A 17,594-nucleotide genomic window follows, 5' to 3' on the forward strand; every position below is an offset into this window, starting at 1 on the left:
TTTATACATTACATTTTTGGCTAACTGACTATATTAGAAACTTTTTTATTTTGCACAGCGTATCCATTTACAGAGTTTTTATTTTTACACTAAACAATTCCTTTAAAGGGCACCTATCACAGCCAAAATCAAACACATATATGATTTTGTTTAGCTACCAAATGCAATACCATATGCTACATCTCTTACCTACTTATTTCTGATCTTGCCCACTCCCACACCTTGTGTCTCTTTCCCTTTAGATTGTAAGCTCTTTTGCACAGGGCCTCCTCACCTTTTGTACCAGTACTGGTCATTATGTATATAAAGCTGTATTTCTATGTATGTAATGGGATTTCTTGTATAAACACTTATTTTACAGCGCTGCGCAATATGTTGCTGCTCTAAAAATACATGATAATAATTTTATAGTTTTTGAATTATTTGCCTTCTTCATCTGATTCTTTCAAGGTTTCAAATGGGGGGTCTCTGTAAGGCTGCAAATATATTGTTATTGCTGCTTTTTATTTCTCCTTTCTATTCAGATTGCTTAAATTGCAAACTGGAGAGCTGCTGAATAAAAAGCTATATAACTCAGAAAAACAAATAATTAAAAATTAGGGATGCACCGAATCCAGGATTTTGTTCGGAATTCGGCCTTTTTCAACAGGATTCGGATTCGGCCAAATCCTTCTGTCTGGCCAAACTAAATCCTAATTTGCATATGCAAATTAGGGGCAGTGAGGGAAATCAAGTGACAAGGAAGTAAAAAAAAAAAATTTCCGCTTCCCACCCCTGATTTGCATATCCAAATTAGGATTCTGTTCCGTATTCGCCCAAATCTTTTGCGAAGGATTCGGGGGTTTGGCCGAATCCAAATTAGTGGATACGTGCATCCCTATAAAAGATGAAAACTAATTGCAAATTGTCTCAGAATATCACTCTCTACATCCTACTTAAAGTTGCACAACCCCTTTAAAGGACCAGTAAAAAAAAAAATTAAAAATTTGTTTCTACTTAATGAAAAAAAAAACCCAATGCAGTTTTAACTTTAAATTTGCAAAGTCTTTATTAAGAAATTACTTACTGATTCTCTGCTTGCGCTCCTCTTCAGAAATGGCAAGTCATTTCTTAATAAAAACTTTGCGAATTAAAAGTTAAAACTGTCTTGGTGTTTTGTTTTGTTTTAAATTTATGTTACTGGTCTTTTAAGTGTGTATGTGTGTAGTGCAATGGGATGGGTTACAGTTAACACAACATCCTTCCTCTACTGAGCTTTTAGTTAATGAATATGGAATTTAAAGGAGAAGGAAACCCCAGGGCGCTAAACCCCTCCCCCCCTCCCCTGTGCTGCCCCTCCTCCCCCCTGGCCTACCTGTCCCCCTGGGCAAATGCCCCTAACTTTTTACTCACCCCTCTGCGCAGGTCCTGTCCACGGAGTACGCAGTCGCCATCTTCTCCCACGCGCGTCTTCTTCCTGCTCTGATCGGCGTTTTCTGGCGCATGCGCAGTAGGAACAGGTACCGGTACGGCTCTACTGCGCATGCGCCGAATGTCACGAAGTGAAATCGGAAAACTTCGTGACATTCGGCGCATGCGCAGTAGAGCCGTACCGGTACCTGTTCCTACTGCGCATGCGCCAGAAAACGCCGATCAGAGCAGGAAGAAGACGCGCGTGGGAGAAGATGGCGACTGCGTACTCCGTGGACAGGACCTGCGCAGAGGGGTGAGTAAAAAGTTAGGGGCATTTGCCCAGGGGGACAGGTAGGCCAGGGGGGAGGAGGGAGGGGGGGCAGCACAGGGGAGGGGGGGAGGGGTTTAGCGCCCTGGGGGTTTCCTTCTCCTTTAAATGAGATTGGAGGAGTACATTTAAGTGCACAGTTTATGCTGTCAACGAGATCTGCAATATACAGTGGGGTTATTTAGAAGAACTTGGCGAAGGGCCATTTGCGGCCCCGTAAGAAAAGCGATGTTGTGTGTTTTGATTCCAGTGGTTTTGTACTGTTTAGATACATTTTCTCCCATTGAAAAGAGATGAAAATGTTCCTCTAGAGCAGGGGTCCCCAAACTTTTTTTTTTACCTGTGAGCCCCATTCAAAGTAAGAAGAGGTGGGGAGAAACACAATCATGAATAAAAGTCCCTGGGATGCCAAATAAGGGCTGTGATTGGCTATTTGGTAGCTCCTATGTGGACTGTCAGCCTACAGGAGACTCTGTTTGGCAGTGCTCCTGGTTTTTATGCAACTAAAGCTTTCCTTCAAACCAGGAAAACAAAAACCTGCTTTGAGGCCACTGGGAGCAACATTCAAGGGGTTAGGGAGCAACATGTTGCTCACGAGCTACTGCTTGGGGATCACTGCTCTAGAGGCTATTGTACCTGTGCTGCATTTTCTCTATGTATGACTCTGTTTGATCTGCCAGAAGCTTTTTTATATATATATATATATATATATATATATATATATATATATATATATATATATATATATATATATATATATATATATATATATATATATATATATATATATATATATATATATATATATATATACATACAACCTAAAACATAACCTGGAGAACTCATACACTTTCCTTTTGTAAATGCTTCCTCCATCATTCGACCCAGCATCCTTCTAGGATTGTGATTTCCCCCTGCTTATGGTATTCAACATTTTGCTTGCCAGGGCTGTGGAGTACAAACATAAATCCTTCAACCCCGACTCCTCTTTAAAGTAACAGTAACATCAAAAACTGAAAATGTATCAAAGTAATTAAAATATAATGTACTGTTTCTCTGCACTGGTAAAAGCTGTGTGTTTGCTTTAGAAACACTACTATAGTTTATATAAACAAGCTGCTGTGTAGCCATGGGGGCAGCCATTCAAGCACAGGATACACAGTAGATGGACACGTTCTGAAGAATCCTTTTATATGCTATAGAGTTTATCTATTATCTGCTGTGTATCCTGTGCCTTTTCTCCCTTTGCAGTTTTGAATGGCTGCCCCCATGGCTACACAACAGCTGGTTTATATAAACTATAGTAGTGTTTCTGAAGCAAACACACAGCTTTTACCAGTGCATGCTAACAGTATATTATATGTTAATTACTTTAAACTGCTTTTATTTTCTGGTATTACCGGTCCTTTAATATAATAACTTCTTTCAATCAACATGGAAAATACATTAAGTGCACAACATACAAGGCATTTTATCACTGCCAAAGGTCAAAAATATAAACCACATCCTTTGGTAATTCTAAACCAAAATTTAAGTTAAACTACATAAACCAAACACAATTGGAAAACCTAAAACAACTTGTATATTAATTGAACCAGGCATATAAAACCTGTTAAATACAATCCATCAATTACTTGCCACCTCCTTGGATGTAGCTTCTATTAGCAGTCTGTAACTGCAATGCTGTGATTCATAAGTATTGGAGACACACTAGGGTACAGAAGATGCTGGGACTTGTCCACATAGGGCTAGCCAGCAGTCAACATTCATATGTATCTAACAAATGCTTTTATCATGTTCATATAGCTCCCAATACTTTCTGTATGGGGCTGATAAGTACACGAGGCGGTTTGTTGACTGCATTTGGATTATCCTTATACGTACCACTTTTGTCCAGGCAGTTTAGAATTTAGAAAACATACTAAAGACAGGGATCATGATAACCATTTTATATGTCAATTGATGCTTTCTCCCCCAGGATAACCGTATCTATTTCATACAGTTCTGTGCAAAAAAAAAAAGCTGTTTAATTTTTAATAGGCTAAGCAAGCTCTCAACATAAGCTAAGTGCATATTTCTATTATTCGTTTACTCTACTGAGCTACCAATAATCCATCTTTGCTCACCTAGAGTCAGTTGCAGAGTCACACTGGCCTGCCATAGAAACAGAGGATCTCCTGGTAAGCCCATATGTTAGTGGGGACCAGCCAAGGGCAATACCCATCAGCCCTTTCTTATTTCCACCTTTGGACAATATAGCACTTATATTTAATAGCTTTCTACATCTAATTGTTGTAAAAGGGGACCCTTGGTGTCAGGTTAGAAATCACTAAGACCTTGGTTTATGGACATAACATACTTTTGTGTGCATTATGGACATTTTACTACCCAGCTCATCAGGCCCGGAACTAGAGTTAGGCCCAAGTGGCAGCTGTCTACGGTGCAAAGATGGGGGGGCTAGGCTGCCACCTCTAAAATTGTCTTTTGCCTACCCCTAGTCCATACCCCTCTGTCACCCACCCCTCAATCGCTCACCCCTCCCTACCCTCTGTCACCCACCCCTCCATCGCTCACCCCTCCCTCCCCTCTGTCACTCACCCCTCCCCTCTGTCACTCACCCTACCTCCCCTCCGTTGCTCTCCCCTTCCTCCATCTCTTGCCCATTTGTCGTGCTCAGGCATGCGCACGTACAGGGTGGGGGTATTTGGCCGGCAGGATTACCTAGGAAGCCCGGCCGGCGTGGCCCAGCACCCCATGTATTTGTTACCCAGTATTGTATTCCTTCTTGAATTTGAATGCTAAGAAGCAGGAAATGCATCAGTGTAAAATGTTTATTGGCACATCTGTACCCAGAAATTTGGATTTCTGTGCCAATTCTAGAGCTATTCTGACAATTGTGTTTTAGGAGCTGTCCATTGTTATTGCTATGCACCTTACTGTAGCTTAGCAACGCCAAGGGATTATTTTGCTACGTGGCTTCCAAAAGGCGCTAAAAACCTTAATTTACATTTTAAAGAGAAGCTAAAATAACCAGAAGTATTCCGATCTGCAACATCCCTACATATGAGATATCTGTCAGATCCTTATGAGTTCTATCGCACAGGAGGGGGTGTTAATAAAGTGCGGAAGAGGATATTGCTCTGACTTGCTTCCTATGCTTAAATTAATGCTGCACAGCCTGCTCATGCCTTTCTTTATATGATAGTGTGTAGTCCAGTGTGTACCTGGGCACTGATCCACTCTGGGTAGATTGAGGTGTGCTGTGCATTTCTTACCTTTTAATAGATTTCTTTGAATGGAGGTTATATTTATTAATAATTTAAAAATAATTAACAGTATGTGATTAATGTATATTGGAAATTTGCTTAGACATTTTTTTTTATTTTTTTAAATTAGGCAAAGTGTTATTTTTGGATTTATATTCCCTTTAACTCCTGAATTAGATCAGGACCCACACGTTCTGTAGTAAGGATTGTGTACTCCCTTTGTCATCCAAGTGAGCTTATTATGAAAATACAGGAATAGTTTTGCATTGTGAAATGAAAATCAGTTACATAGCAGCAGAATTGCATTTTGTTTTTGTAACCTCATTGCAATGTAGGTTTCATATATGTGTTAAAACCTTGGATGTGCACCTAGGTTTAAGAGTTGGTGGGAACCCTGTGTTCCTTTGTGTGTGTGTGTGTGCCTTGCTCCCACTCTCAGAATAAACTGGGAATCTGTGTGGGTTTGGGATGTCGGGAAATCTGCTATTGCTTCGTTGGAGTGTGGAAAATGCACTTTGCTGGAAGACCTTCTATAAATGGCTCAGGTTTTCCATAGCTTTTTTTTTTTCTGTAAAAGTAGAGCGAAAACACCACCGGGTCTGTTTAATTGTACAGCTGGTTTACTGTGACTTCAAGGGTTGGTTCACTTTTAGAGTATTATAGTGGCTAATTCTAAGCAACTTGTCAATTGGTCTTCATTTTTTTTTTTTACTTTAGTTTTTAAATTATTATCCTTCTACTTCTGATGCTTTCCAGCTTTCAAATGGGCTACATATGTATTGTAATTGCATCTTTTTATTCAGTCCCTCTCCAATTCATATTCCAGTCTCTTATATCAAATCAGTGCATGGTTGGTAATTTAGACCCTAGCAACCAGAGGGCTTAAATTGCAAACTGGAGAGCTGCTAAATAAAATTGTCTCAGTATGTCGCACTCTACATCATACTAAACCTTAATTTAAATTTGAACATCCCCTTTAAATATTTTCCATTGAAAACTATGTCCAAACTAATAGTCAGCCTTTCAGACGTGTACAAGAACTCTGTGGATGTTATTATATGCTGTGATCATTTTAAAGAAGTATCCTGCCTAGATTGCTGAAACATACTGATCTACTGCTCTCTGGACTTCCTATCTAAACGGACAACTTCTAAACATCATAAACATTACGCCAGACCTGTACACCTGTCCTCCAGCTCTACCAGTGCTGCCCCTCTCTACCAGCCTCTGCACTGGCTGCCTGCCGTACGCCAAATTTACTTCAAAATTCTTGTATTGCCTTACACATCTTTCCACAATGTCACACCACCATGCATCCCCTCATTAATAACAGTATGTCCCCAGATGTAACCTTCACTATGCACACAATGTTCTTCTTTTGTCATTATCTCAATATCTCGCGTGCTACAGCCATCATCTTGAATATTCTTCCCTTTCCCTTTAGACATTCACAAACCCTCTAGCCCTTCAAACTCACTTTTCATGTTTCAACCAAGCTTGTAATGAAATACCTCAACAGTTTGCTGTCCATTATTACTCTTATTATTACTTATATTCTTCTCCAACACCCCCTAACTACTGCACCACCAGTTTTTTACTGCACACCTGCTACTAAAAGTGTTGTTCTGCAACAGCTGATGTGATTTGATCATCTGAGTTTACAGAGTAAAGTGGCATCCAACAAAGGCTGACCATGAAAAATTGTTGGGGTAGAGACTTAAAGTCCATGTCAGCAAATCCTTCTACACCTTAGTGGAAAATCTGAAACAGAGCAACAGAAAGACTATGTCCACAGCTGTGTAGATCTTGGAAAATAAATTTACAACAGTTTAGCTGCTGTGAGATTTAAGCTGGCTGGTCACTATCCAAAAGCAATGTTCCCTCAAAATGCTCCATCAGCTTTTAAAAAGCCTACAAAATGTCCTGTGTGCTATGTAATTGTGTGTGCTGGAGCCAAAACTTCTGAATGCTCAAACTCACAGCTTTGAGGGAACATTGTCCAAAAAAGAAATGGCTGGTGCCTCCACCTCATAAAAACCATTCGATTGGATCAGTGTAGTTTTGGCCATGCTCAACTTTTGCCACTGTTTACTTTGGTAGCGGTAATGTGTGTGGTTTGTTACATTTTTTGTAAGCAAGTCTGGCCTTACAGTGAATGATCATGTTGTGTTCAAACCTTCAGGTGACAGAATAGTGTCTTATTTTAGCAGTTACTTTAATTGTACTGTTGAGTTCCGATGTCATAGGAAGAGGCCTGTGGGGATCTCAAAGCCACATCTGGCCTGTTTCAGGGCAAGAAGTCCCATTATTTGAGAGTCACTGCACAGCAACTCTTCTGTGCAGAGGGAAGTAGAGAAAAGAAGCACCTTATTTTCAGAGGGACATAAATAACTTTATATGATTTTTTGCCTTGGCCCCATCAGCACCAAGGACAACCACAATCTATTTAAGTTTAAATCCAAAATAAGGTGCTTCTTTTGCTTAAAATAAAGTTCATTGCACATCCCACAAGGCTAGTATGAGCCAGTTTCTTTTTATCTGACTTCAAAGGCAACAAGCAGTTGGCCACTTGTTCAGAGCACAGATTTGTTTGGTGCTTTCTCCGAGCATCTGGGGAAGGCACATTCTGTAGCATTCTCTGTCTCCGGATACATTTGGAGCCAATTAGTATGTGGGAAGCACACTTCCCGGTGATATTTTTCCCCTTCAAAGAGGGTCTACCATCTCCAGCTAACCGTTCTCCTCAGGGAACAGACATAGTGATTTAATGAGCTGCTGCTGTGCGCCAATGCTGCTTCATATTGTGTTCAGCTGAAGAAATTTAGCTCATGTCCCAGAGGAACATCATGCCCAGCGCCATTGTGGAAGAAGCCCTAGATTTCAAACCTTTAACTCACTTGAAGGACTAGATAGGTTGAAAATGGAATTTTCTAACCCAACACGATAGCTGTTATGGTGCTGACTATTCTTTATATCCTTTGTCCTTGTCACTGTGTTCTCTACTATCAGGACGGCCATGTTAATGAGCAATGTTGGGCTATGAGCAGAGAGCATTGCATGATTTGGTCTCTTTGTCTATGATGTATGTCAATTTCATAACAAGCTTCCTGTAGTGGAAGATGCCCCCAGCTTGCTTGGCATCTCTTTTTATAAGAGGACTGAGCAACCAGTAGACCTTCAGAGGTTTTTGAACTACTCAATATCCCACCACCAGCCGGAGGTCCATAGGGAGCTGTAGTTTATTTATTTAAAATAATTCCATTTTCACAAACAACAGAGACATTGTACTTAGCAATAATTAAGGCAGATCAAAGTTAATCTTTACCGCTTTCAGATTGCTTCTGTGCAAGCATTTAAAATTTAATTAGATGCACTAATAAGAACTGCACAGTTTAATGAAGGAAGAATTTTATAAGAAATCATGTTATACAATATTTAAAAATTGTCTGATTAACCACAGAGATGTTAAGTTGGTAGCGCTTTTATTTCCTCTCATTTACTCATCCATACCTAACTCTTACTTCTCTGCTCTTCTCTAGGTATGGTTTGAACATGCGTTGCTTGGCAGCCAGAGTCAACTATAAGACTCTCATTTTTATCTGCTCTCTCTTCACCCTCGTAACGGTCTTGCTATGGAATAAATGTTCTTCCAACGACCATACTTCGAATCTGTCGTGGGATCCTCAGGGAGGTCTCCGAGTTGACAGTTTAGATAAGCGGGCAGCAGCTTCAGAGAGCAATGCAGCCAACAGTCCGCCCCGATCTGAGGAGGCATCTCCCCAGGAACAGCAGAAAGCTCCACCTTTGGTGGGGAGTAAAGGGACAGGGCAGAAGTACGAGGAGATAGATTGTATGGTTAATGAAGAGCAATCTGTACGGTGCAGAAAAGAAGGGACGGAGGTCTACATGCCCTTCTCCTGGGTGGAAAAGTACTTTGAGGTTTATGGAAAGATCGCTCAGTACGATGGCTTTGAACGATTTGAGTTTTCCCATAGCTACTCTAAAGTATATGCACAACGTGGGCCGTACCATCCCGATGGGGTTTTTATGTCATTTGAAGGATACAATGTGGAGGTCCGAGACCGGGTAAAGTGCATCAGTGGAGTAGAAGGTAATGCAGAGCTTTAAAGGGAAACTGATCCCTAAATATGAAAATGTTACATTATACATGATGGAAAGCATTATATTCCTACTTTGATATACATTCACTGTTATTTTATAAGGCTCAAATATGTATTCTCCAATACATTTATCAAAATCGCAGAAGAAGAAAAAGTTTTTCCTCGCATGACATTGCCAGTGAGAAATATCATCATGCTCTCACACATTTTATCAGTAACGGAACTAGGTGGGGCGGGCCCTGGTGCAGGCCGTGCAGCCGGGCCTGCCCCCACCCTCGTCCGTGTGATTTTTCTCTCACGCTGCAGCCGACTCCAGCCGGCTGCAGCACGCTCGATCTGCCGGGAGGGCCCTGCGGGGTTGCGGGCCCTGGCCCAGTTGCACCCCCTGCTCCCCCGGTAGTTACACCCCTGCATTTTATTATTTCTCTTTTTAATTTGCTCTGGAACGGTAGAACAATTTTACACACCAGGCTTTTGAGAATTCTGGAAGTTCACTATACAGTTATTTCATTAGAAAAAAAGGCTGGTGAGCACAATAGGCTACTGGCACACAGTGATTTAAATGTCCCCTGCATTTAAATCTTCCCCGAAATGCTTTCCCACCGGCAAAACAGTAAATCGTTGTGGGAAAATATACGTTGTGCTTTGTTTAATGAAATTTGTCACTCACGTTAGTGAAGATTTAAACATGTGCGACAAATCTTCCCATGTGCCAGTAGCCTTCGAATCATTCTTGCCAACGCTGAGCTCACAAATCGAGAAAGTTGCTAGATAGTTAAAACAATCTCAATGTATGGAAGAAACTTCTGTATGGTTGAGATTGATTTTAGTCAACTTCTCAACCATTCATAAATCTATCTTTGAGCTCTTAGACTGGACCAGGTGACTTTTTTTAAATGCAGAGTCTGTCAAAAAGCATTCCAGTGCCACCACATAGCTTTAAGGAAGGCCCAGCACTGACCACTGACTTGGTACGATAAAGTTTTTGTTAAACCTGATTCACAAAGTCCTTCTGAGACGTTAGCAGTGATGTCCTGGACACTCAGCTGTCTTCAAGCCCAGTAAAGGCTAAAGGTGGCCATACATGGAGAGATCCGCTCGTTTGGCGATGTCGCCAAACAAGCGGATCTCCCTCCGATATGCCCACCTTGGGGTGGGCAATATCGGGCTGATCCGATCGTGGCCCCTCTTGTTTTTTGTTATTTCTTTAGCTAAGCAGGTAAACTGAAGCTACTCCATGTTTTGTTCTTGTGAGGTTAATAATTCCATTAGCAGTATACAGCCCCCTTCCTAAAACCTTTGTTCTTAGTTCTGGTAATCGATTTATCTACCTCGGAAGGACCAATCTTGGAGTAGCTTCACTTTCTTTGCTTGCCCTGTTTAGCTCCAGAAAAACGATTATTTTAAAGGGGCTGTTCACCTTTAAATTAACCTTTAGTATGGTGTATATTCTATATTTTGTATATAGAGTGATATTCTGAGGCAATTAGCATTTGGTTTTTATTTTTTTTATTATGTGTTTTGAGTTATTTAGCAGCTCTCCAGTTTGCAGTTTCAGCAATCTGGTTTTTTGGGTTGAATTTACCCTAGCATTGATTTAAATAAGAGACTGGACTATGAATAGGAGAGGGACTGACTAGAAAGATGAGTAATAAAAAGTAGCAATACATTTGTAGCCTTATGCAGCATTTGTTTTTAGATGGGGTCAGTGACCCCAGCTGGTCAGAAGAAGAAAGTAAATAATGTAAAACTATAAAAAAAATAATAATGAAGACTAATTGAAAAGTTGCTTAGAATTAGCCATTCTATAACATACTAAAAGTTAACTTAAAGGTGAGCCATCCATTTAAGATTAAAACAATAGGCAAAAAGTATGTTTAGCAGAAGCCCCTTTCATTGCACTCATGTTGAACAAGGGTGTATACTTCCCATGTAAACTCACAATTAATTGAATCAAGTGTATTTCTTTATTTTTGAGTGGATTTTGGTCCCGAAACGCGATTTTGCGCTAAAATCCACTGCGTCTGCCTGCACCCAAGAGGAGAAGGGCAGCAGTTAAGGAACGTATTATCTGCCTGTGTTTCTTCACAGGACTAAATCCGTTAGTGGGGCACTAGCCTTACAATGAATAGGCAGCTGTTTGTAGATCATGGACAAAAATATTTGGTAGATTAGTAGGACAGTATGGCATTCATTACACCTACACCCATAACAAGCAAATACAATCACAGCTCAACCTTCCTTCCTCCTTATTACCAGTTTCATGATATGCTGCAGCTGTCTCTACACTGATATCATATAGAGGTCCAGGTCCATTTTTGGGGGATATTCTGCTTCTTTTTAAAAAATTGTGATGTCTGTTCTTTGCAATACCATACAAATGGCTCCTGTTCCCATAGAGAAGCAATAGAAAGGCTTCAAAGCCTTTTGCAAAGGTTGGAAATGGAATTCAATTTTTCTGCCTCTGGCCTTAATGGTCTGTTATTAGAGATGCACCAGATCTCATCTGCCTTTGAAGGTTATAATATTCATTCACAGCAATAACTATGTGATTAACAAATGGCTCTGGTATCACAGTGATTTAGAGAGCAAAGTCCCATTCCCATTCCATGTTAAATGTGGGTCACACTTTATTTCTTTTGGCCAACATCCACTAAAACCATTTCCATTTCTCTCTGGGAGTCCTGTTGCTGGAGAAGCAGTACAGCACAAAAGTTACAAACACAACACCATGCTAGTGCTACTGATAATACTATAGAACAAAATGTGGTTTATTCCCATAGCTGATAGCAACCAATCAGCAGTTAGCATTTATTGGGCTTGGACAGTGAGAATAATAAAGGAAATCATCAGCTTGGTTGCTAATGGATAGAGCAAACCTTGCCTGCGTTGCTAGGTGATGGTCTGTTAAATTTTTCCATCTAAATCTTCTTAACACTTGCAGATTCGCTGCACATTAAACTGTGAAATTCTTAAAGGAGTGTTACACTGGCCCAATGGATCTAGAAAACAGTACCTATATTGTTCTGTAAAAGGTTGGCTCTCCCATGTTGCTTCATTCAAAACTGTTTTTTTCCCCTAAAACAAAGCAAACCGTTTCTATTCCTTATTAAAATACAGCCAAGACCCATGCTTCATTACAGTTTTTGCACAAGATCTTTTCATCATTTATCATGGCTGTTCCTGCTCTCATAAATAGATTCTAATATACACAGAGAAGATTGTATGCAGAGCCACAACATTTTTAAGGAACATTTATAACGTAATGCTCAGTCATATACGAATATAATTTTACTTTTTAGTATCAATATATTTTGCAGAGCTGTGCACGAATAAAACATATTCAAAATACAGACAAATACAGATGTCGGCCATTGCCTGCTCTAGGGATGGAGAGCTTCAACCTATTATTAGGTGCCAGATGGGCTTGAAACGCGCTAGGCTGCCTTTATACATGTTATATAAATACTGACTTCTTGACTTCTTTACTTATATACCCTTGGCTTGTACATTGGAGCTTTTTTCCGAGCAAAAAGTCCTTATGATATTATAGTGTTCTGCTCCCTTCAGCTGATGGTCTGGGACTTGGCCTGCTTTTATTTCTCTGCTTTTATTGTGAATCATTTCTTTTTCTTAGGAGTCCCATTATCCACCCAGTGGGGTCCACAGGGATATTTTTACCCAATTCAGATTGCACAGTATGGTCTAAGCCACTACAGCAAAAATCTGACTGAGAAGCCCCCCCATGTAGAAGTATATGAGAGGGCTGATGAAAAGAGCGGCGTGACTGGAGTTTGGAACATCCCTAAAGGAGCCTCCGTCACCACTGTGTTTGACAATACCAAGAATAGCCACGTCAAGCATTTTGTGGTTCCAGGTTAGTAATCAATGATTAAACCCGTGATGTGCAACATCAAAACATTGATATACATTTACTCTGTGCTTCTATGAGTTCACATGCAATATACATACAGGTTTCTGAGATATTTGCAATACCACCAGGCTTTCTGCTCAACAGCGTTCAGTGTCAGCAGCACTAGGGTCAAATGATCAAGCATTTGGCATCTCTACCTGACTCTCTCAAAGAGAACTATTGATCAGAAAGCCAGATCAATACAGATTGTACTCTAAAGGTTGACACGTGCAATAATCCATGATCAGACCAGTCCAGTTGAAAATGGCCTAAATTTGGCTGACGTCTTTGTGTCTGAGCCTGAACAATTAAAGTGCTATGTAAGTGTTCAGAATCCAGTATCTGGTCTGCTTATGATGCCATTAGTGTGTGTGGGAGTAAATAAGGAGAGCAAAAACTTGAAAATGATGCACTTCTCATGCTGATTGTGCAGCACGAGTTTCATGTTAATCGGCTAATTCAGATGCATACCTCCCAACTTTCCTGTGTTCTGCGGGACAGTCCTGATTTTGACAGCTCAGCCAGCAGTCCCGGGTTTCTTACAGAACTGTCCCGACTTTCTCTTTGATCTCCTGCACTGAACAGCCAGGATACAAAGTTTCTGAAACTTTTTTGCTTTTTGGTAGAGCGTTGAAAATGGCCAAGCAGGTGCACTTGGATACTTTGGCAATTTAAGATAAGGAAAGAAACAATGGTAACTAAGATAAGCAGGTCTCATGGGAGAACAGAGACTCACAGCTTAAAGGGCTATTTACTTTCATTAGCAAAACTGTTATAACACACAAAACTTTGCACTAAAACTCACAGAAATGTGTTCAAACTTTCATAACCAGGCAAATTTTGTAAAATGGACATGGTAATTATGGGGGGTGGCCATAAAATCACCACAATACGTGTGGCACAGGTTTTTGTACCTCTTTTCGATGTTTAAAAGTTGGGAGGTATGAGATAGGGTGAGGGTGAAAAATTCCACTAACGAAGCAAAAGTTTCACAACCGAGTTATACTCTGGGCTCTTGTATAATTTTCTAGTCATTGGACTGTCAGGAAATTCTATATAATGGTGCGTACTTTCTTTCTACTAGCTATTATACCTGTCAGATTTGTCAAATATTCACATAGTTTTGCACCAATCCAGTTTTGATTTCCTTTTCTATATACAGGTATGGGACCTGTTATCCAGAATGCTGGGGACCTGCGGTTTTCCGGATAACGGATCTTTCCGTAATTTGGGTCTTCATGCCTTAAGTCTACTAGAAATTTATTTAAACATTAAATAAAGAATTAATCATATCTTATTTGGGATCAAGTACAAGCTACTGTTTTATCATTACAGAGAAAAAGGAAATCATTTTTGAAAATATGGATTATTTGGATAAAATGGGGTCTTTGGGAGACAGCCATTCCGTAATTCGGAGCTTTCTGGATATCGGGTTTCCGGATAAGGGATCCTATACCTGTATAAGCATTTCATGGAAAATTGCTTATGAGATGCCGTGTCACGCTTTAATTCCCTCTGTGAGATTTAGGGGGCCAAATTTCGCCTGCATCCCTCACACATTGTGTAAATAGATTATAGTTATTGAGATCTGTTGTTAGTAGGGTTGCCACCTTTTCTTGAAAAAATACAGACCTTCCTATATATTTATCTTTTTTTCCCTATTAATAACATTGGAATCAACCATAATTTTTACTGGCCAGGCCAGTAATTTACCGGCCAGGTGGCAACCCTAGTTGTTGGGGTATTTGATACATCCTTATGGTATTTTCTTCCATATTCATTTGCTCAGGGAGGTTTTAGATTGAAGATGGGGGGAAACTCTGAAGTCATTGTACTTTATTCATTAAAGTAATTCCAATCATTTCTATAATACACATTTCCAGTGTCCTGGTCTCTCCATGTTACCTTACTCTGTTTTTATTTGCTTTTCTCTTGCCCTGACCCTCTGAAAAATGGTAAAATTCAGTAACAATGTTGACAGTACTTATCTTTTAGGTTCCACACTTTTCACTGTTTCCACCTCTGTTTTGCCTCCTGTAGAGAAATCAGATGGGGCTTCGCTGGAGTTGGGGAACACAAAGGACTTCATCTTATCTCTGGATGTGAAGTTTGTATCTAATGGCAGCATCTCGGTGGTGATGGAGACAACCGAGAAGAACCAAATCTTTACTGTACACTACATCACCAATACACAGCTTATTGCATTCCGCGACCATGATGTCTTTTACGGGGTGGGATCACGGACAGCTTGGAGCACGCTGACCCGTGATCTAGTGACAGACCTCAAAAAGGGCGTGGGACTGTCCAACACAAAGGCTGTGAAGCAGACCAAGATCATGCCGAAGAAAGTGGTTCAGATTGTGGTGAAGGGCAGTGGCTTTTTAGACAATATCACCATATCAACCACCGCCCACACAGCTGCCTTTTTTGCTGCCAGTGATTGGCTGGTGAGAAATCAGGACGCCAAAGGTGGCTGGCCAATAATGGTGACTCGAAAGCTGGGAGAGGGATTTAAGGCGTTGGAGCCAGGGTGGTACTCTGCCATGGCTCAAGGGCAGGCAATATCCACATTGGTCCGTGCCTACCTTCTTACCAAGGAACAGTACTATCTGGACTCTGCACTCAGAGCCACTGCTCCATTTAAACTGCCTTCAGAAAAGCATGGTGTAAAAGCAGTATTCATGAACAAATATGACTGGTATGAAGAGTACCCCACCACCCCAAGCTCCTTCGTACTGAATGGCTTCATTTATGCTTTGCTTGGTCTGCATGACCTAAAGGAAACTGCCGGAGAGAGGCAGGGTAAGGAGGCTAGGCTCTTGTATGAACGAGGTATCGAGTCCCTCCGAGCCATGTTGCCTCTATATGATACAGGATCTGGCAGCATCTATGATTTACGACACTTTATGCTAGGCACCGCCCCAAACCTTGCCCGCTGGGACTATCACACCACTCACATTAACCAGCTGCAGTTACTTGCAAGTGTGGATGGGTCTCCAATATTTAGAGACTTTATCCGACGCTGGAAAAGCTACCTGAGAGGGGGACGAGCCAAGCACAACTAGAAAGGAGGGAAGAGAAATTGCTTTAGAAACCAAAAGTTGCAATGAGCGTGGCCAGATGTGCCTGGCCCAATACACTTCCCTCACTGTCTCACACGCCTGGAGATCTTGAAACACAACTTAAACAAGAGGAGCTAGTATCTAATATTAGTTTGGCAAATAGAAAGCTGGAAGCAGATGAAGCTTTTTATATGAATCCCAAAGAGCAGTTTTTTTTATATATATAAAACATGTCCTCTCTGTGATGCCATTGAATAAATGAATATTGGAAACTGATGGGATTAATGAATGAGATTCCAGTTGTAGGTATAGTGTGCTGACAATCATATAAACCAATCAATGGCATCATGGACTGAACAAAAACCAGAAAAATGCTACGCATACACACTCTTTGGACTTTCCATTCTATAATTAATATATGAGAGTAAATATACCCTGATTTAAGTAGAGTTTTTCTTCCATTTATATTCTCTTATAGAGACAATAGCATCTGCCAGCACAAAGCACAGTTGGACAGATTTTTCCTGCATATCTTCCTTTGTACAAGTGCCAGCTGTCTGGTCGCTTTAGCTTACCCAGACATTCTCCATAAATTGGAATCTATAGATTGTGCAGATCCCGTGCACTTATAGAAAAAAGGAATGTTCTGTATTTACAGTAAGCTGTAGTGTCATTCTTTACTGTGTACTTCGCAGGAAAGAAATGGAAGATAAACCCTATTTATACAGAGTATATTTTGCCTTTAAGAGCAGAATTCTAGGAATCCTGTGTAATGCACTTTAACAGCTGACCTGTTACTATGTGAATACATATCAGTTAGTTTTCTGGCTTCCAAAGATTCTGCCCCAGAGTGTATAGTATTTAGTAGAAAATGCTGCGTGTGTTCCTGGCAAGCTACTGTGGATCACAGTTTCAAATGCTTAGTTTTCTACATTTTTGGGAAAGGGGAGGGGGGTGGGCTGAAGAGTAATTTTTAACCAAATTTTTTTATTTATGGCAAAAGTTTACGGAGTGAGCATTATCTATAAAAACTGTCCTGAATTTCCTTGATCTCTGCTTTATTGTTTACTTATTTGTTGGCTTCCCCTGTGATCACTGTGAGAATTAATACAAACAATTTTTTTTTACTCATTTTGGTTATATCTCTAATTGCTTTGTCCTTGCTGGTTACATCTGCTCTGATTCTGTGCAGAGCCTTAATGCAGCCAGATCCTGTGCTTCACAGCAGTGGTTTGAGTGAATAAGTCCTGGCTTGGGCATTCGCAGCGCTGCTTATCAAATGTCTGCAGCCGGCTGGACAAGAGGAAACCTACCACAGACCAGCTTAAGATGCTCGGGTTCAGCATGTTATTCCATGCAAACAAACGGTCCTAAGATGCTCTGTGTCTATTGGCACTGTGCATCTCTGTGACACTTACACTTGAAATAAGGAGCTTATCATATTTATTAACTGCCTGTGTAATGTTACAGGAGTTAAGGGATTCAAGTTAAAATTCCTGCCTGTAGTCATAC

The 17,594-nt window shown here is 40.6% G+C and overlaps 1 protein-coding gene across 1 annotated transcript in view; it reads left to right on the forward strand.

Moving 5' to 3' along the window:
• glce.L (glucuronic acid epimerase L homeolog) overlaps positions 1–17,213 on the forward strand; it is a 48,685-nt gene extending 31,472 nt beyond the window's left edge. Inside the window, 3 exon segments of the mRNA NM_001091691.1 lie at positions 8,526–9,097; positions 12,745–12,984; positions 15,061–17,213. Coding sequence (NP_001085160.1) covers positions 8,539–9,097; positions 12,745–12,984; positions 15,061–16,085 — 1,824 coding nt within the window. The 5' untranslated portion in view covers positions 8,526–8,538 and the 3' untranslated portion in view covers positions 16,086–17,213.
• Positions 17,214–17,594: the final 381 nt, after the last annotated feature.

This window comes from Xenopus laevis, chromosome 3L, assembly GCF_017654675.1.
Source record: "Xenopus laevis strain J_2021 chromosome 3L, Xenopus_laevis_v10.1, whole genome shotgun sequence".
In the NCBI taxonomy this organism is placed as follows: Eukaryota; Metazoa; Chordata; class Amphibia; order Anura; family Pipidae; genus Xenopus; species Xenopus laevis.